The sequence below is a fragment of the Bemisia tabaci genome, chromosome 2 (genome assembly GCF_918797505.1).
Source record: "Bemisia tabaci chromosome 2, PGI_BMITA_v3".
NCBI lineage: Eukaryota > Metazoa > Arthropoda > Insecta > Hemiptera > Aleyrodidae > Bemisia > Bemisia tabaci.
Window position 1 is genome coordinate 76,065,118 of NC_092794.1, and position 21,040 is coordinate 76,086,157.

General features: G+C 40.2%; 2 protein-coding genes across 4 annotated transcripts in view; both read right to left on the reverse strand.

The window, feature by feature from the left end:
• The window catches only part of LOC109038267 (uncharacterized), a 44,071-nt gene extending 37,329 nt beyond the window's left edge, over positions 1–6,742 (reverse strand). Inside the window, exons 1-2 of one of the 2 annotated variants that reach the window (XM_072296270.1) lie at positions 6,492–6,742; positions 3,038–3,212 (exon numbers count right to left, since the gene is read on the reverse strand). In XM_072296270.1, the coding sequence (XP_072152371.1) occupies positions 3,038–3,209 (172 nt within the window). In that variant the 5' untranslated portion in view covers positions 3,210–3,212; positions 6,492–6,742. Of the gene's footprint in view, positions 1–3,037; positions 3,213–6,015; positions 6,147–6,491 lie in introns of those variants that run through there. The other variant, XM_072296269.1, reaches the window with a different exon arrangement.
• Positions 1–21,040, reverse strand: part of b6 (pentraxin-related protein b6) — a 270,110-nt gene that overhangs the window by 150,826 nt on the left and 98,244 nt on the right. The window lies entirely within an intron of this gene.

Sequence of the window (21,040 nt, forward strand, 5' to 3'; positions counted from 1 at the left end):
AAACCTTTATTCTGTTCATTGGTTGGTTTAAGCACTTGAGTAGAAGAAGATTGGTTTTGATAGTTTTTAAGCCATTTATCGGATGGCATAACCGGATCGTTAAGCTCTGAAATCTTAACTTTCTTTCTTACAGGAGACGGGGAAAGAACAATTTCTGAATAGGGTCTTCTAAAGTCGTCGATAGAATATTGGAAGTTATCAGGACTTGTTTGTTCTTGGTCAGTGTTTGAGGTTAGGACTGAATACTTGTTTTTCAGAACCGGAAAGTTCTTGGGATCGATGTCTTCAATAGAAATGGTCTCTCCTGCCTTAACTTTATTCTGGATTGCTAATAGTCTGTCATTCAGGGTCAATTTGATGCTTTCAGTTTTCATCACCTCAAGCTTTTTGGTCGCCTCATGGAAGCTAAGGTTTTCAAAGGCCATAATTTTTTTAATAGATTTCTGTTCAAGGAGGGAAGGACAGGATGGGTCGAAAGTTTTGTGAGGGCCTTTGAAATGAAGACATTTGGTTACATTAGGGCAGATATCATGAGCAGCATGTTGGTCTGAGCAGTTTTGGCATCAATTAAGACCTTTACAAGTTAAGATCCCCTTGAATTCAGCACGGTGGCCGTAGTTTAAGCAGTTAGAACAGGTTGTAACATTGTAGATGTAGGGGCTAGCTTTGCAACGAGAATAGAAGATGTAGAAGAAATCAAGACGGGTAGTACCTTCCCATAGAAGTTTAAGCTTAGGGGTGGGAGATAAAATACCTTTCTCATTTCTTCGGAAGTTACGTCGAACTGAGATAACATTAGAATATTTATCTTTTAGATAGTTACCTATAGATTCGATGCCGAGACCTGTATGTACATCACTGATTACTAATCTACGAGTAATATAATTAAGGGGAATGAAAACCCTAGCATTTTCGTGCGGGAGAATAGATTTGTGATTGGAAACCAGAGTATTGGCATGAACTTGTTTCACAAATTCAATGTTGACTAAATTTTTATTAATCTTTTTGATAGACTTTATACCAAAAACATTGCATCTATAAAGAGATTCTCCTATAAGGGTAGCATGTTTGTTACCTAAGCCATCATAAGATGAAGAGATAACAAGGGGGCCTGTTGAGTTCTCAGGGTAAAGTAGATCCTCTATATTCTTTAGAATGATAGCTCTTCTACTTTCAACAGAATTAACGAATGGATCAGCGATTGTGGACCAGGAACTGTTTGGGGGGTACCACCAGGGGGGTCCCCTGGATCTACTGGAGGATCAGACATTTAGGCTGTCATAGGGAGACAGAAGTTAGAAAAGACGGACTTACCACATGGGCACGGAGTTAGATTAACAAAAATCTTGGAAAAGGATAAAAAGGACTAGAAAAAGGAGGAAAAAAACTAACTGGAGGGCATAAGAACAAAAAGGAACACAAAAAACGAAAACAGAAGACGAAAACTAACGAGAACCGAGAGAGAAAAGCGGAGCAAAAACGCACAAAACACTAGTCAGCTCGGTGGATCGAACGAGAGTGTAATCTTTGCTTTTTAGGAAGATTATCAGTGGCGTAGGGGTCCGAAAACTGCTCAACAATAGTACAGTTTGAGTTCCGAATCGCTACGTGCCCACTTTTATTTTTTCTTATAGTTATATTGCATATCGACGGTGAAACTACCAAACCACGTATCTCGGTTTGCGACGTCGCAGACTTCCTGTCATACTTTATTTTTTAAATGAAAAACTACTTGATGTCCAGTCTTGAAAATTTCTGTGATTTTTCCTCTTCGTGCGGAGAAAATTCTGTGAAAATTTCAAGGAATGATATTGATTTGGTCTACTTCAAAAAAATAAAATGCGAGCGTAGATTTTTAAACACCGCAAACGAGATACGTGGTTTGGTAGTTTCACCATCGATATAAATTTCTCTGATGTTTTCGTTTTATTCTCTCAGATTGAATAAGTAATTATATCCTCATTTCATTTGCTCCCCCTTTCATTCTTTTCTACTTTATAACAAATGTGTCCATTTACAATTATTATTTTAAAATAGCTTTCCTTAGAATACATTAGATGCTTCAAACGGAACAAATTTGTTTTAATGACATATCATGGGTTTTTCCAGGAAGGCAGCCCCTCGTCCTTCCCAGACTCAACTGTTGCCAGATAAGTTGCTTTTTCATTACTTTTCCCAGTTCAAACCCAAGTAAAATATTCACATTTATCCCACAATCTGGCAACCGGGCTCGAATAATAGGTGTTAGGTGAATCGAGTTTATATTAATGATGATATCGTCGCCTACCTGACATAAGGGCGTAACTACAATCTGCGATGAACCCTGGGCTCCATACAATTCAATGCTTTTCCAGGCTCATCTCAATGTGTAGTTACGCCTTTATGTCAGCCAAGCGACGATATGACCGAAAAATTTTACTTTCTTCTTCGGTTTTTCATTCTTCAATAAGGGATGCCCAAGGTTGCAATGTAAATGTCAAAAACACCTCAAAATAGTCATACTGATGTTTCATACTTGCTTTTCAAAAATTCTTGAAATTTTATCACCATTAGAGGATGCTCAAAAGGATCCTCTTAAGCTCAAAAGTATGAGATTCCGATTAATACAGCTTCCGAATGGAATTTTCAAAAATTGGCTGATGGAGTGAGAGTGATCTGGGCAAAAGCGAAAAATCCCTTTATTCTACAAGGTATACACTAAAATTATGCCAATTCATGGATTACTACAGTCGAATCTTTTCCTCTATCTTCTGCATCAAGAAAAACAGCTAAAATGCCAAAAAAATGAAAAATTCTCAACCCTTGGGGCTATACGCAGAACAGGTGGATACTTTTTTGTTTTCAAAATCCTTTTGGCTAGGTTATTTTTGTAATTAATCACATAGAGCAGTTTAAGACCTTTGGTTTGGTAGATTAAAAAAAAAAAAAGTCCCATCCTACATTAATGCTGGGAGGGGGGGGGGGGGTGGTTCTTTTGGATTGATGCTGGAACAATGACGGAAGGAGAGGATCAGATGAATACCGGCCAGGTACCAACCAAAAGAGCTTGCTGCATCATTCTGTATCTGATCGACAGAGGATGTATACGCAGTATTCAAAATGTCAGCGAGAGTTGGAGGTGAGTCAGCTCCAAGAGTATTTTCCTCAGGAGTATGCCAAGACATGAGCTGATTTAACTGAATATCATCATTATCCTCCCCAGCCTCCATCAACTGAAAAAAGAAAACAAAAAACAAGCGTGTGAGGATATTTAAGAGAGCAGAAATAAAGAAGAGGAAAGAGCTTAATGCAAAAATGACGTTTTTCGCCCACTCCCCCCCCTCGGGAATTTCTTCAAACTTCGCCGCCTATGAATTACTCATACTTGCCCGCTTCTTTTCCCAAATTTTCAGATGCCTAAAAAATTTTGGGGGGCGCTGGGGGGTTGAAGTCAAAATCTATGAACCTCGATATCTCTCGATAAGAAGAAAGATATTGAGGTCCAGTTTGGGCGAAAAAACGTCTGAAATTACATTCTTTGAGAATCTGAGGGTCAAAATCCCGAAATCACATTTTCAAGTTAACTTCTCAGCTTTTTTCAGTTTTTGAGTCGAAAAACTTTCCTTTGAACAAAGGATACACAAAGCAGTCAATTTTTTACTTGAACCAAAACCAATTTTCTAAATTGTTCGTCTTTTTCTGCAGTCAACTGGTGTGATTAAATCAGATTGAATGGACCGCATTTTGCAATTTAGACCTATAAATTCGGGCCCGGTTTAAAAACAACGTATGTGCCATTAGTTTCCCTATACACATAAGTGTTTTTTCAGATGAGCCAGAATTTATAGGTCCAAATTGCAAGATGCAGTCCGAATATTCAGACTGTGCAAAACAAATTTTTAGGGCTTCTTTAAGGTCGCTGAGTCCAGAAATTGTGCATCCGTGTGGAGTTTCGTGGGTAAAATTGTTTTCCGTTCTCTTCTTTAGGATGTCTAAAATCGGAATTTCGATGGTGTAGAGTTTAAAAATTGGATCAACGCCCAGAATTCAAGATGGCGTCCAAGATGGCCGCCACCACGGTGAAAGTCTTTTTCGCGGATAGCGTCGAGTCAGATTGGTGTGTTTACTGTTTAGGTCCACGCCAGATAAGTTTACGTTCTTTGTGAGGGTAATAGTAAGGGTTATGTCAAATTTTTTGGAGAGTAACCAATTGAGTTAGAGACTGAGGTGGCAACGGATGGGAATGGAGGATAAAGATAAACTTTTATTAAAGTAAACTATTATGAGGGTAATAGGTGTTCTTTAATGAAGAGTCTGACAGAAGATTAGCCACCTTTGATTACGTAGACTCCGCCCCTGGGAATCTGACTGTACCTCATTAGTAGTGCAAATTCATTGAGATTATTGAGTAGCAATGATTGATAACTGTAACTGGTGACAAGCACCTGTCACTCTGCTCTTATTCTGCAGTTTCTTCCAAAAGTCAATCATTGATAGTATGAAAGCTGATACACTAACCGCATCACCAATTACAACCAAAAGCAACCACCCTCATTCTTAACCCCTTAGAAAAAGAACAATAAACAAAGCAAGTCTAGGGGTTCATTGAATTCATTAAGCGCATGAAAGGGGATGGATTGGGTTATCTGCAGATCGAAGCACTTCTGCTCAAGGTTAGGCTTGCACATAATTGCTGGACGACCACAACAAAGGAACAATCCAAGCATTCTGCAGGAATGGACAGAACAGGCTGGACTGCAGCAGTGGACCAGGATAAACAGGTAACGCAGTTTATCAGAATCCTCCACAATTTCGAATATAAAACCAGCCCTGTTGGAAGTGAGGTTTTCGGAGTTAAGCTTAGACATGTCTCTCAGTTTGGCTGAGGAAAATTACACCATCAGGGCTACTTTCGACTGTAATATGGGATTCATTGGAAAAAGGCGTTTTGTGCATTAACACTGATATTAATCACTGGAAAAGTGGGATTTTTGAGAGGTAGTGGGACTTCACGATCACTTTTCGCCATAGGTGGGTAAGTATTTAGTACATACCTACCACAGCCACAGCCTGCTCTGCCGTCATAGCGAAGGGAGCCGTAAGTGCAAAATTTTCAAAATCGAGTTTTCTTCAAAATTCGTCTAAACTCTTTAACATGAAATTACTGAGACAGCTTAAACAGCAAAATTCATCCTAATTTAATGAAAACGAGACATATGAAAAAGCCGTATGTGCACAAAAAAGGACAGTTTTTTTCAAGACAGCCGTAGGTGCATGAGAGCCAATGAAAACAGTGCTTTCAAGACGAATGCCGCCCTCATCTGCCAATTTCTAAACACGCTACCACAAAAGCACGCAGAAGATAGCACTTACGACTGTCTTGCTACATACTAACCTAACATGAAACTGAATTTTACCTTATTCATGTACTTTAAAATAAAATCGGTCGAGTTTCAATCCCCCAAATGATTTTTAGGAGTCTATGGAATGATTGGTTGCGATTTGACAAGGAATGGAGACTTCTTTTAGGGTGATTCGTCAAGCTCAAGTGACGTGGTGGAACTGACATGCGATATATCGCATCGTTGAGGTCAAAAATCTCGACAGATTTTGAATTTTCAGCAAAATTAAGGACAATAGCCCCTGCGCATGAGCCTGAAGAATCATTCTAAACCCAAAAATCGGCGAAATTCTGGGAAATGAAAGCAGGGTAGTGTTTGGAAAAAAACCTCGCATTCGATACAGAAATCGATAGCTGAATCGAATGCGAGGTTTTTTCCAAACACTATCCTGCTTTCATTTCTCTGAGTTTCGCTGATTTATGGGTTTAGAATGATTCTTAAAGCTCATGCGCAGGGGCTATCATCCTTTTTCGTGCTGAAAATTCAAAATCTGTCGAGATTTTTGACCTAAAAGATGCGATATAATGCATGCCAGTTTGACCATGTCACTTGAGCTTGACAAATCACCTTAAGAATAAAATGTTCCATTCAGAGGCTTCTAGGCCCATTCTCAAAACTTCATTTTGGCACTTACGGCTCTCTTCGCTATCACGGCAGTGCTGGCTAACACCATTCCTTAACTACCGGTCTGATGGTCTTCACAGTCCACGCCAAATTAAGTTGTCACGCTTTGAGGATACAACTGAAGATCAGCTGTCTTCAGTTGAACATTGGAAAAAAATGCGAGAAACAAGATGGCCGATCTACTGTCTCACTCTGGAGGAGTGTAAGCTTCTTTGACATGGGGTTTGTTAAATATCTAAATTAGATTGAAGGCAGCTGATCTTCTGTGGCACTCCAAAAGTGCGTGTAAATATTTAGCATGGACCTTGAAGAACAACGCCACAGGAGTCGTCTGAGCCAGGAGGCTAGTCCAATATATAGAACCAAAGAGAAATAAACACAGACCAAAACAGAGGGAAAACAATGCCTCCTTCTAGACAGAGCGCATAAAGAATATGAAGAGGTTGAATTATTGATTTGGAAGCGAAAAATCGTGGATTTACGTACCTATTTCCTTGAGTAGAGAATATTAAGGCACAGTGAGATGTTCGTACATCCCTCCGACCTTAACAATAATAAGGAAAACAGGATAAAAGATAGAAAATAAATGAACTCAGATTGACGGAAAAATCTTTGCAGAAAAGGTGGACAACGAGGAAAAGGACAAGAGTTGAAGAGCACAGAACCAGAAAAGGTACGGATTATTGTCAAGGGACGAACATTGTTAAATCGTAAACAGCGAAGCACCATTGACGTATAATACAATCTAGACCGCGCATTGGGCCCGACTTTAGACGGGGAAAGTAAGACAGCTAGGGGGGTAAAGACGCGCCTTCAGCCTAGTTGATACCGCCGGATATACGAGCTAAGTGTATACTCGTATCAGGCAACGGCACTCTCGCCGGTACACTTGCTGTGTGTTGCTGGGTTGCCTATCGTCTCGCTTGAATTTCGTAATGCGCGGTCTAGATTGTATTATACGTCAATGGGAAGCACCGTGCAATGCAAACACAATGCAAAGCCAAATGCAAAAATGTCTACAAAAATGCACAGCAGAGACATGGACCAAAAGAATAAATAAGGTCCCCAACTCCAGTTAGGGTTGACATCAGCGCTGCCTGGCAGAGGGTGTAGTGAACTGAGCCGACGATTGGGTCCTCCTGCACCACCTAGAGTACCTATATAGCGAGAGTATGGACAGATCGCTTCATGGAGGGCTTAGGGCCCAAAAGTGCAGCCACCCTTCTAACCAACTTTCTAACGCACATAATTTCACTGACAGTCTGCACATTCCAATTCTAACCAAGATGGCTAAGAATGTACATAAATGAGCGTTCCTCCGCAAAAATGAGTAAATTTATGCAACAAGTAAGTCAAATGCGTGCTTTATAAACGATGGATCGTAACAATTGTATCAGTAAAGCGCTCTGGATAATTGAGATTCATAGGTTGGCTGCATTTCTGGGCCCTAACTTTATTCGCGGAGACATCGGTGAAGGCCTGATGGATTTTCGTAGTTTCACATCTGTCTATACTCTCGCTATGCAGGTACTCTAGCACCACCTAGCACCACCATAGCCATAGAGTAGAGTCCCTTTATACCCAGAGTAACGCCAACTCGATTATCAGCTGACTGGCAGCCGACCTTGGCTGGCCATGGAGGCCGAAACTAGTGCACTCAAACGAACGATATTGAGGGATAAGGATCAGGAATCCTGCGATGTCTGTCACACAAAAACAACAACATCAACAAATTGATCAATTAAAACGAAAATTAGATTGGTTTGTGAATAATTTCTTAATCTATTTTCATTTTAGACCGATGGAAATAACAATTTACTCTTGATAAACCACAATTAGGTAATATTTTCATTATTCTTGTTCACATTCGAGGTACCGCCATCTTGGTGCACTAGTTTCGGCCTCCATGAGCGAGAACCAATCAGAATTGGATTTTTTTTTAGGCCACTTTCAGCCCAATCCTGGCCCAACCAAAAGTGAGTTGTCGTAACTCTGGGTATAAAGGGACTCTACCATAGATTATACCCAGAGTTACGACAACTCACTTTTGGTTGGGCCAGGATTGGGCTGAAAGTGGCCTAAAAAAAAATCAGTTTGTTGACGTTGTTGTTTTTGTGTGACAGACATCGCCGGATTCCTGATCCTTATCCCTCAATATCGTTCGTTTGGGTGCACTCGTTTCGGCCTCCATGGCCAGCCAAGGCCGGCTGTCAGTCAGCTGATAATCGAGTTGTCGTAACTCTGGGTATAAAGGGACTCTAGAATTTTGCGCGTGACGCGCAACATTCAGCAACGATTCTCAGCAACCACCGGACCAATTTTGAATTTGTTTGAACTATTCGAGTAGATTTGATACACATCTGGATGAAAATAACTCGAATTTGCTAAATTTCAGCCGTTGGGCGATGACTGTTGACTTCCACATTCAGTTGCTAAATTCAGCGTGTGATTGCGGCAAGAGAGTAGCTATGTTTATGCGAGCCTCACCCATTGACTCAGACATTAAACTTTGTTTATTCTCTAGGTGTGGAAATGATCATCTAGTGTGTGATCCCGAACTTTTGTAAGTGGCTGTTTATCTGCAAAGCGGAATTAGGCCAATCAACCTACAACAACAACAACCTAACTATGGAACGCCGTTAGTGTCAAAACCCTTTTCTTGCGCGCGCGGAATTTTTTCTGGCGCGCGGAATTTTTTTTCGGCGCGCGGAAAGAAAAAACCCGTTTTCGATGAAAATCTCTGAATTTCCGGATTCCGTGCCGGTTTTCGATATATTTGCGCCGTTTGTGTCAAAACTATTTTTGTCGGCGCGCCGCTTCAAATCTGTTCCGCGCGCGGAATTTTCGATATATCGATTCCTGCTGGCCGTTTGTGTCAAAACTATTTTTTCCGGCGCGGCGCTCCAAATCTGTTCCGCGCGCAGAATTTTCGGTACATCGATTCCTGCTTGCCGATCGTGTCAAAACTGTTCTTTCCGGCGCTGCACCAGAAAATAATTCGAAAAAGTGGCGCGCGGAATTATTTTCTGGTGCAGCGCCGGAAAAAACGGGGGCAGGACATTACCTACAACGGCATTACCTCCAAAAATCCAACATGGTCGAGCGAGAGATCGAAACTTTGGCAATGTGCCCAAATCGATCGGTCGATGTTTTGAGATGTAAGGCTGTCTCGAATTTTACGATGTTGCCAAACCAAAAAGTAAGCATGAGATTTCTTTATAGGTGTTTCTCACTTTCTACCACTGTCGATGGTCTGGGTCTGTGAGATTGTGCGAGTTGTGTGAGATAATCTGATAATCGCTCTCGAAACATGAGCATGAGCGTAAATTTAGAGTTAGAGGTTAGAATCCATTAAGTGAAATTGGTAGAAATGTATGTATTAAAAGGCATTGAATCACAGGATCAATTAGTTTCTCGTAGACTTTTCCCCTAATACTCGTGGATCGGGAGACTTGTAATTTAAGTAGTATTGGTGATGTGATTAGATTCGTGAAAAAGTGTAACCGCATTGCTTGCTTTTAACTAGCGCTTATGGTTTTGATGCAATGATTGTCATCAGTTAGTTTCCTCTACTACACGACCGCACCCTTATGAAGGCAGATGAAGAATAAAAGTGGTTACTTCAGTTGTTACTCTTTCTCTAAATTTTATGTTTTGGCGTCTCCGCTCCGAAATCACAAGGCTGCCGTGTTCCCTAGCTATGCAGATCGCTTGCTAAGTCTGCCCCCTGTGGAAAGTCTAATCATACCTAAGTTCTCTCCGGTTGGAATTTCTCTACTTCAATGTACGCAAAATAATATTTTGCAGCTGAAGAACACAGCATCTCTCTTGCGGCTATGAAACAATCCAGTTTTCTCTCTGAGCTATTAGATTTCATGATGTGCTTGACTTGACTGTAGCTTGATCAGTTACCTAGTTCATCCAGGATGTCACCATGCTCTTCCACAACTCTTGTTGTTTAAACAATTAATGGGCTCCATTAATTAATGTTCGACAATGTTGTGGAAAAGCACGTCGATAGTCCGTCCAAGCATCGAAGGAGAAGTACATTTGTATGAAGGTTTGTCAAGTCTGGCTTAAAGTAAGTCATGTACCTACCAGCCTTTCACCTATCAGCACATCTTAGAGCGCAAGTTTTCTGACAAATAGACCAATTCTGCATTGTCAGAGGTCAGACAATGATCTACCTTTTTTAGAATCCTTTCAGATGTTCCAGTAAACTGTAAACATCAAGTAAACATAACCTCACTTTCTTTTTTTTTTTTTTTGCTGGTTTAGTGGCTTATATTCCGTTGGAACCTACAGCCATCGATAGACAGTATTTATTGTCCTTAGACATCATAGGATTTAGGCACATCCATGCTCCAGGCTTTCAAATTTTCAGGGATTAAGGCCGAGTGGAATCTGTTTCTGCAGATCCACTCGTCAGTTCCATGAAAATTTGTCGCCACCACCGGGATTCGAACCCGGGACCTATTGGCCTAGAGTCAGACGCGCTGACCACTAGGCCAACCTGGCCGGCCAACCTCACTTTCTTCTTTTACTTTTACACAGAGATAGAAGAGATAGCAGCATAGAGTAAGAGTAGTTAGAGGTAAACTCTCCCGAATAGAACCCCTAAGAACTATACCATCATTGCAGCCTGATTAGAGGTTTTTTTGAAAGTTGATTTCTTACATACGGAAAAAAATCAGCGATTCTCGTAAAATTTGGGGGAAAAAATAGGAATAGTTGGTTAATAAATTAGGTATCGCTCGGCATATATAAGAGCTCCGCCGAGTGACGGAAAATTTCAAGGGGGATATTGTGGCATTTTCACGTAAAACTTATGAAACTTATGCGAATGAATGAGGCTGCTTATGAACCAACAAAAAAAATGAAAATTCAATTTTGAATTTTTTATGAGATAAACTTCGTTGGAAAAAAAACATTGTTAGTTGAACTTGCAAATCGTCGGCGTGATTATTGTTACAGGCTGCGGAACCAACCCGTAAAAAGTACCTAAGTTTAAATGCATGGGAATATCCACCGAAAAAATTAAATTGCTCATTTAACAGTTTTGTACTTACAAACTGTCCGACTTGTTCCAAATGAGGAGCTTGGAGGACAAGGCGCATAAATGCAGTTTTTGAAAAAATTAAGATATGGTATCACAGCAATGCCCCGCAGTTTATTGCCCCGTGAAACTCAGCCTGTTGCTGTTGCGCGGGGCAATGCAACTAAAAAATTAGTGCGGGGCAATGAAACCAAATTTTTGCAATCCCCCGCAGGAATGAAATAAAATTGTTTCACAGCCCCGCACCAAAAAATTTAGAGTTTCATTCCCCCGCAAATTAAATTGCTGATTTTTCATAAAGTTAGATTCTTTCAAAGTCATCATAAAATTCTGAACGACATTTTCCATTCCTTGGAGTTTCTACTCAACAGCCTGGTCTATTTCTTCTAAAAACTTCATGCAAGAAAAAAACAGTTTGCAGCAACTCAACATTCACTGTGTCTAGTTCTCCTGAAGAGGTAAGATATTTCAATTCCAATCGTCCTATATTTTAAAAACACTTTCAGAATCGCACTTCACAGGATTCCCAACACTTCCAATTTCTTCCCTTTCAATTCATAGGAAAGTTAATAAGCTCATTCAAAGTTATTTCTGGTCTTTGTACTTTTGGAAGAAAGTAATAATAATAAAAAAAAATCCTACATGCTATTTCTTTGAAACAAATGCCTTCCAGGAGATTGCACTTTTATGATGCAGTGCATTGTTTTTCTGTCAATCTTTCAATAAATTTTAAGGTAGATTTTCAAGAACTTGATGATGTGATTTTGCTGCTAAATCTCTGTTAATAACTGATCTAATGCGGAAAAATCAGTTGAATCACAGAGTGCTAGTAGCTTTCATTTTTCCATGAGGATCCCAGCAAACCAAGCACTTCGTAAAGAAGTTCTAGAAAAAAAGAATAAAAAAACAGGCATTAGTGATTATTTCCTCATTGAACAAATAATTATAAGAAATTGCAAAATAGCTTCCATCGTTTGAAATGTTTACACCTTGGCATGTTGGATACAGAATGAAGTGAGTGACCAAAAAAATAAACATCCATAACATTGAGAACTACAGATAGAGGGCATACATGAGGCAAAAATAAGTGACTGCTGGATTTTTAAGTCATGCTAAATAAAGAATAAATTTGTTGTTAAGTATGATAGGTAAATTTCTGTATTTGAATTTTTTCTTGCGTTTCTATTTTTAATATTCAATTCATTTTCCTAAATGAAAGTCCCGTCACAGAATTTTTCTACTTAAAATAATTGAAACCTAATGTTTGACAATTGACCGATAAGTACCACTGGTAAGCATAGTGAAAATTGAGAGCCCAACCTCAGCTTCTAGGAGCAATCCCTTCAGCTTTTTATGATCTTATCTGTGACTTAGTCAATATTTAAACCATGTAATTTATTGTCAGGAAAATCTCATTGTATCTACTACAATTGGATTCATGTAAACCTACATTTACTCGATCACACTCGAAGTATTTCGACAGTGTGAGTCGGCAATCACATAACTCGGTTTGCGACATCGCAGACTTCCTGTCATACTTTATTTTTTAAAAAGAACACTAGTCAAAGGCAATTCTTTAAAACTGCCGAGATTTTTCTTCTCAGTGGGAAGAAAATTCAGCATAAACTTCAAGGAATGATGTCCATTTGTTCTCCTTTCAAAAAATTTCATAGAGCCGGAGATTTCCAGACACCGCAAACAATATATGTGATTGCGGACTTACACCGTCGATTTGGGCTACTGAGCATTTTCAGGAACTTAATGAGAGATTCATTGAATGGAGGAGGGGTAGGGCATGAGCGTAGCAGTAGAGGTGATAGAGTTAGGGAGTGAGGGTTCAGGAAATTCACTCCAGATAATCTATAATTGAACCCAAAATTCGCAGATGGGCATTTTCCACACAATATTCATAATCATTTGAGGCTGAACGTTTGACAAAATTGGTAAATCACCAGACTATGGCGCGATGTGCCACAGATCTGTGCATCACGCTCAAGATCACCATAGTAATCTGGAAAATGCACTACAGTGTGTGCACCATGCACCAGGTATGATCACAAATTTCAGGTCTCTTTCATCTAGGTGAAATCTGCCACAGGCTGGTTAGAGTACTACTTTATGTTTACTGCCAACTGATTTTTAACTGTTATAAAAATAACTACCATCTAAACTTAAAAATCAATGTATGGTCAACTTAAGGTTGGACTTCTAAGCAGGTTGTACCAGCCATTACGCAGTTTCAAGCTTGCAAAAAAGCGTTTGAGCATGTGTTGGTGCAGCCACAGGCATTCTTTTTGGATTTCTGTTGAGGACTATTGTGGCATCAAGATGTATGCCACATTGCACCATAGCCTGTACAATTCCAGGGCTTGCAATAAGTTACAGAATCAGAACACTGTATCATCTAGTGGGGATCATGGTCTTTGCACTGCGCATAGGTACTTCGACTACTGCCAGAGGGAGTATCTACTTACAATGTGCAAAACATCAGATTCCTATTATTATGTTCATGTTGAACTTGAGATACTTGATTAAAAGGAATACTTGCTTACCATCAGAAACTGCATGAAATGCCCGTCTTTTCAGAAGAATTTCGAATTGTCGTTGCGAAACTAGTTGCAGTTTCTAAGTGCACTTATCGATTCTTTCATAAGAATGAAGAAGCTTAGATTTCCTTCAAAGTGGGTATAAAATAAGGACCATAAACGAGGAAGAGTTGAAAAATTGATTTTAAATTATCACAACAAAAAAGTAATGCCCAGATAATTATAAACACTGAGTTTCGGGCCAGCCAGCATGAAGTTAGTATTTAGTAAGCTACGAGTAACGCAGAGAGTTTTAGGTTATGTTGATGTTTTCTCGTTTCGCTGTTGCCATATGGTAATTCCTTTAAAAGCTCTTTGAGAGGTAATAAGTCAACTTTAGACATAACTAATGTAAATTTAACTTTATTACTGACATGTCTCACTGTAATCGCAGTAAGTACATGCCATTTGTGTTGAAATTACAAAATCTATCTGTAGCCCACTACCTCCAATTTGGCTCCACTGTTATTTTTGCTTTCCCAACCTTCCAAATCAGATGTGCACCATACGATTTGCCGAGCTCATCAGCTCATCACTTAATTCTACAAAGAAACAACAAGTTTATGCCAAAAATCTTCAGCTGATTAATAAAAGTCGATCTTAGTAAGCCCTTAGTCGTAGATAAAGTGAAAATTTAGAGATTCAATGGATGTAATATTTTAATGAGGTTGGCTACACTGAGATCGCGGGGATTTTTTTAGCGGGAAATCCTCTGATACTTAAATTCTCGCAATGAACATTTTCAATTTTATCTGACGAACGGGGGTGTTTTAATTGTTTAAAAGCCCATCCGGGTCGACGAATATGCACTATTTTTCACGAGGAATCGGAAAAAAACACTTTTAAAGGCGATAAATCATTAGTAAGGAAGAAAAAACAAGCCGAGCGCAAAAAATTTACGCATCTGAACACAGCTTGCTTTCTTTAGTTCTTATTCAGCACTTATTTGGTGATGCGGATTTTTATTTTTTGGTGCACGTGTTTTTTTTTTGGAGGGGGTGGGAGGGGGTTAACATTTAAAAAAAAAACCCAAGTACAGTGTATTTCCGTATAGTTCATTGCAGTAAGGGAGAATTCTTATTGAAGAAAAATGAGTCACGGTGCGGGGGGGGGGGGGGGGGTCAGCATTTTCAAATATCGTTTTTTTCGGTCCATATGGTTAGAATTGGCATAAAAGGGGCTTATTGCGCATACTGGAAGATCAAATCTGTCTAACATCATTTCAAAATGGCGGCCGATTAAAGTTTTGAAACTATCCAGTTTCAAGGACAGACATTCTCAATTTATTAAGTTTAGTATGAGAATTTCCGGGATCTTTGAAATTATTTTTATTTTTTTGAGGGGGGGGGGGATAAATATCGATCATTTCCCGCACTACTCGCTATCTCCCCCCCCCCCCCCCACCATCGGAAGGGGGAATATTTTTGAAATAACTCTATTTGAGCGCATCTCTACAGGTATCCGTGGCGCTAATCTTCCTACAATTTTTATACCAAGTTACCCAATTTTATGCAGTTACAGGTTAAAATACTTTCAAATTGTTGCATTTAACAAGTTATTCGTGCATCAAAGAAGGTGTTTTTACACCATCCAGAATTTCTAGGGGGGGGGGGGGCAAATGAGACTATTTCAAATTCTGGGGGGGGGGGCGGCCCCCCTTCGCACGCCTCTGTTACAGAGATTTTGGACTTAATCGATGCGATGTATCGCATGATCGCATGCCAGTTCGACCACGTCATGATAAAAACTCATGAAGTTTAACATCTCTGCGACCAACGCCCAAAACCGCAGGGGGACGTAACGTCACCGTTTTTTTACCGGCTGATGAGAGCAGAGAGCAGGGGAATATATTTTGCTGTCGACGGACTGATATCGACCAACTGCCACAATCTCGGCATTTCCATCCGATCATTCATGTTCTGTAGTATCGTTGAACATTTATTAAGAGAGTCCAAATGTCGCTTCATTTCATTGATATCCTTCATATATGGGCTGGGCCATTATCGGTCCGAGAAAATCAAACTAAAGATCAACAAAGCGACTCACACAAGAAAAGCAACACAGTTCGGGGTCGTTTCGGCAGAGTTATGTGGACTAAAGGGGTCAGTCGAGAAAACTATTTGTTTTGAACAATGTATCGCCTTCAATTTTCATTGCGATTAATCCACCGTACAACTGGCTTGTTGAGAAGAACGGGCATTTGCTGATTGGTTTCGCGCCTTCATTTCGTTTAACAAGCAACACATCATAAACCACAGACTGGCAACATTGTATGAGTTTCAGCGCTCTCTGTCGGCTTTTGGCCGCAACCCCTCTTGGGTCACATTGCCACAATCGATTCGATATATCGCAGGGGAGTCTTGTGGAGGTAATGCCGTTGGAGGGAGTTAGTATAAATCGCATACACGGTAATTTATATACTGGGTGTCCGATGGGTAAATTGCATACTAGCATCAAATTGTTGGTTGGTGGGTACCGAACATCAAACTGTACTCTTGTTATGATTTGTTAGCAATCTACCATAGAGTACAATAGAGTCGCAAAGTACTGGAGCGCCGATGAAGCCAATCCATTAACAGGCGTTTCCGAGCCACGTGTGCTCCGAAAATAGTGAACCATTTGCGAACCCAACGGCATTTTGTAACACGGCGGCTTATGGAGAAATCAAGAATTGCTTGTGTTTTTTAGGTATTTTATAATTCAATCAGCATTAATTTTTGCAAATTTTGCTATTTAAAGGTAGTCAAAGCCATAATGAATCCATTGATGTATATTACTCCTGGATAATATTCATATTGGGATTTAATTTCTGACTTATACCAAGTGTGAACCAACCGGCATTTCTTATCACGGCGGCTTACGGGGAAAGCAACGACTGCCTGTGTTTTTTCGACATTTTTTATTCAATCGATATTAATTTGTGCAAATTTTGCTATAATTAGATAGTCAAAGCCATAATGAATCCATTGATGTATATTACTCCTGGAGAATATTCATATAGGGATTTAATTTCTGACTTAACTACCAAGTTGTGAACCAACCGGCATTTTTTAACACGGTGGCTTATGGAGAAATCAACGACTGCTTGTGTTTTTTCGACTTTTTTTAATTCCATCGGTATTAATTTGTGCAAATTTTGCTTGAAATAGATATTCAAAGCCATAATGAATCCATTAATGTATGTTACTCCGAGATAATATTCATATACGGACTCAATTTCAGACTTATTACCGGCCTACTTATTTTAGCTGGTTCAGTGTGTGTCTAGCCGACGAACGGAGCCGAGTCGGGACTGTCGGGAGTGGGGAGCGCTGAGCGCGAGTCTCTGCGTATGCGTCATCGCTAGTCGCCGCACACTAGTCTCCGGAGAACTGGACAAAACAGCCTCGAAAAGTGACTTCATCGGCGATCCAGTACTTTGCGACTCTATTGTACTCTATGCAATCTACCAACAATTTAAACTAACCTCATTTCGGAAGAGGCAAAAGGGCAATATAGATAGCAGAATTTGACATTTATTATTTGAAATGTCGATATTCTTGAGAATATCTGAAACACATCTCACCCTCGGACCCTCAAGGAAGAAGAGATGGTGATCATTAATTAGGTATTAGTAGCCAATAAGGTGACTAGGATGGCCCGAGAGTTGTTGATTATTTTGACGTTCGGTACCAAGCGACTTTTTTTAATGTTCACAAAAGATAATTAGAACAAACCCAACGATATGACGAGGCCGCTGAAGTTATCTTTCTATCACGTATTTTGTTGCCTTTCTCCATGCCCTTGACCAGTTGAAGTCAGCAGAAAGCGGCTTTTCAGGATAGGTACTAAAGTGTACAAATAAGGCCCAATGATGAAAAGGAAAAACTTTAGGAGGCAGAGACCGAAGTTTTGCTGAGCTGTGGGTCTCACCAACAACTCAGGTCTCTGGTAATTTGGACAGCGATAGCAGAAAATGTAAAACCTCAAATATGAGGCTATTTTTCTCTACTTCCATTGTCAGCTGCGACATAAGTTACAAGAGTTATTAACGACATAAGATGTTACGACAATTTCACTTACCTCTGCTCAAAGATAGAGTGATGATGTTAGTTACCAAGGATTTGGAGCAATTGCCACTAATTAGTGGCTTGTTTTAGAGGCTGCCAATAAGGTTTCTTGAAACCAAGCAAACCTGCGGTTTGATTTGCTGTTATCATTTATCCAAATGCTGGGTTATCAAGAAACTTTCAGTGGCTAAGCTTCCTTGTCGGAGACTCCTTATACTCCCGTTATCTCTTGATTTTTCAACTGGAGTTAGTGGGGTCTTCAATTTAAAGTGTGAACAAACTAGCGTCGAGCCAAATCAAGCTGCCAGACGTAACAAGATGATTCATGCAGGATGAACAAATTGGCCTGACTAAATTATGATAAGTAAACTGTTGAGATCAAACATCAGACCTTTTGGAAGATTTTAAATGAAAAAATGAGTAAGCTGTTCAAGTGACTCGGAAAAAAACAGATACGAATGAAGTCAAGGACGGGGACGCAAGACACTTCGGTGCAGGAGCTCCACATGGATGAACTTCGACGGATATCTGGAGACACAAATACTAAAAGAGCTGACCCACTGACAAGACACTACTGAAATTGTAGGACTGTATCTTTAACTTATTTAAAATTATTAAAAATTGGCCTCCGTCCTAATCAGGACAGACGAACGGTCACTGCCACACAGATTGACACAAAATATTGGGGACTCCTAAACGGGCTGCACACAGTTCTTCACTAGAATTTTTTAAATTTTATATGGACTCAACAATGTCAGAATGAACTAAGTTCTTCTCAAAGACGCTTAAAATTTAAGCCAACAGACTGGTTACGTTACCCCAAAAAGCTGGACAGTCTGTGGATAGTATCGATAATTGGCAATCCACCTTATCTAGATGTGAAATATATGTCTTTGGAAATATTAGTGCAGAAATAATTAATAATCCAAATGAGAATTATTGGTGGTATTAGGTAAAAAAAATTCCTTACATTATTTGTGAGAAAGAAGGGCTATGAAATTATGAATGATCAGAAATCAGAGTGAATTTCGCGATCGCCCAACAGTTTGACAAACTGGCAAATTATATGAATTATCCTCTCACCATCCATCTGTATATGATTTATCTGATTTCGACGGGAGTATACGATTTATCTTGTATACAATTTATCTGCCCCCCGTTGGAGGTAATGCAGTATTCCCGGAAAAAACAGTTTTGACACGATCGGCGAGCAGGGATCGATATATCGAGAATTCTGCGCGCGGAACAGATTTGGAGCGCCGCGCCGGAAAAAATAGTTCTGACACAAACGGCGAGCAGGAATCGATATATCGAAAATTCCGCGCGCGGAACAGATTTGAAGCGGCGCGCCGACAAAAATAGTTTTGACACAAACGGCGCAAATATATCGAAAACCGGCGCGGAATCCGGAAATTCAGAGATTTTCATCGAAAACGGGTTTTTTCTTTCCGCGCGCCGGAAAAATATTCCGCGCGCCAGAAAAAATTCCGCGCGCGCAAGAAAAGAGTTTTGACACTAACGGCGTATGGAACGCCGTTAGTGTCAAAACCCTTTTCTTGCGCGCGCGGAATTTTTTCTGGCGCGCGGAATTTTTTTTCGGCGCGCGGAAAGAAAAAACCCGTTTTCGATGAAAATCTCTGAATTTCCGGATTCCGCGCCGGTATTCGATATATTTGCGCCGTTTGTGTCAAAACTATTTTTTCCGGCGCGGCGCTCCAAATCTGTTCCGCGCGCGGACTTTTCGATATATCGATTCCTGCTCGCCGCCGGCGCGGCGCTCCGAAATCTGTTCCGCGCGCAGAATTTTCGATATATCGATTCCTGCTCGCCGACTGTTTTTCCGGCGCTGCACCAGAAAATAATTCCGCGCGCCACTTTTTCGATATATCGATTTTTCTGCGCGCGGAGAATATTAGCTATGTTTATGCGAGCCTCTTAACCTAACTATGGAACGCCGTTAGTGTCAAAACCCTTTTCTTGCGCGCGCGGAATTTTTTTTCGGCGCGCGGAAAGAAAAAACCCGTTTTCGATGAAAATCTCTGAATTTCCGGATTCCGCGCCGGTATTCGATATATTTGCGCCGTTTGTGTCAAAACTATTTTTTCCGGCGCGGCGCTCCAAATCTGTTCCGCGCGCGGACTTTTCGATATATCGATTCCTGCTCGCCGCCGGCGCGGCGCTCCGAAATCTGTTCCGCGCGCAGAATTTTCGATATATCGATTCCTGCTCGCCGACTGTTTTTTCCGGCGCTGCACCAGAAAATAATTCCGCGCGCCACTTTTTCGATATATCGATTTTTCTGCGCGCGGAGAATATTATCTCTCTTTTGAACGATTTCCATTATCGATCCTCTGCGTGCCCCTGCCGTATGTGGGTCGTGTAAACAAACGCAGATTGATAACACAAATGATCCAAACAACTCGAAATCTCTTAATTTTAATTAATTTAAATCCATTTTCGACTTCAACCAAGCATTTGGCAATAATATTCATCGTATTTTACAACCTGGAGCCACGGCCTATCGGCTCATTTTAAGGTGCATTCTGAAAATCAGTTTTACAAGTCCAATGTCCAAACCCAGACTTTCTTCTTTCCCTTTTTTTTAACCATTCTCTTTTCACTTTCGCCTCAAATCAAATGTTTTGCAGTTTTTTTGTCTTAAGTAAGTGGTCCTGAATTCATTCAAGAGTTAGAAGTTAACGATTTATTTAGTATGATAGCCTTTTGACCTCTTAAGCTTTATCGATATGATCTCATGTAGTTCGAGGTTTCTTTGGCCCAAACCAAGTGATTACTTACACATCTGATGTGAGTCTTATGGCTCTTCAAATTCGCAGTGTAGAATTAAATCAGAGACTACAGTTACTTAATCCAGTTCTGCTCTCTTGTTCAATGTTTGTCATACGTGTTTGTTCGGTGACCACTGTAGTGCATATACACAGTTATGCTATCGGTACAGGTATTATTTCTTGTTTTCTACAGTCAGGACTTTCTCTTAAGCGCAATAATTTACCAAAGAAATTCACCTAGTTGCGTAAATAATTTGGTGTATAGATATTCTGTTAATGTCTCCTTGCGGTGATGCAAAGTTTCTGAGATCTGTCATAAGTGGATTTTGCATTTGGACGGTCACTCTTGCCTGATAAAATTACTGCTCTAGCAACTTCAAATTTATACTTTGATCTCTGATTCATCACTAAATGACACTCGTGCGGGGTCATTTATCTTTAATCAGTTCAAAGCTATTTCGACAATGAATCATCAAAGGTCCGATTGAAGAAGGAATTTTCTGGTGAGTGCTGCGGCTGAACCGACATCACAACTCAACTTTCAAAAGCATCAACT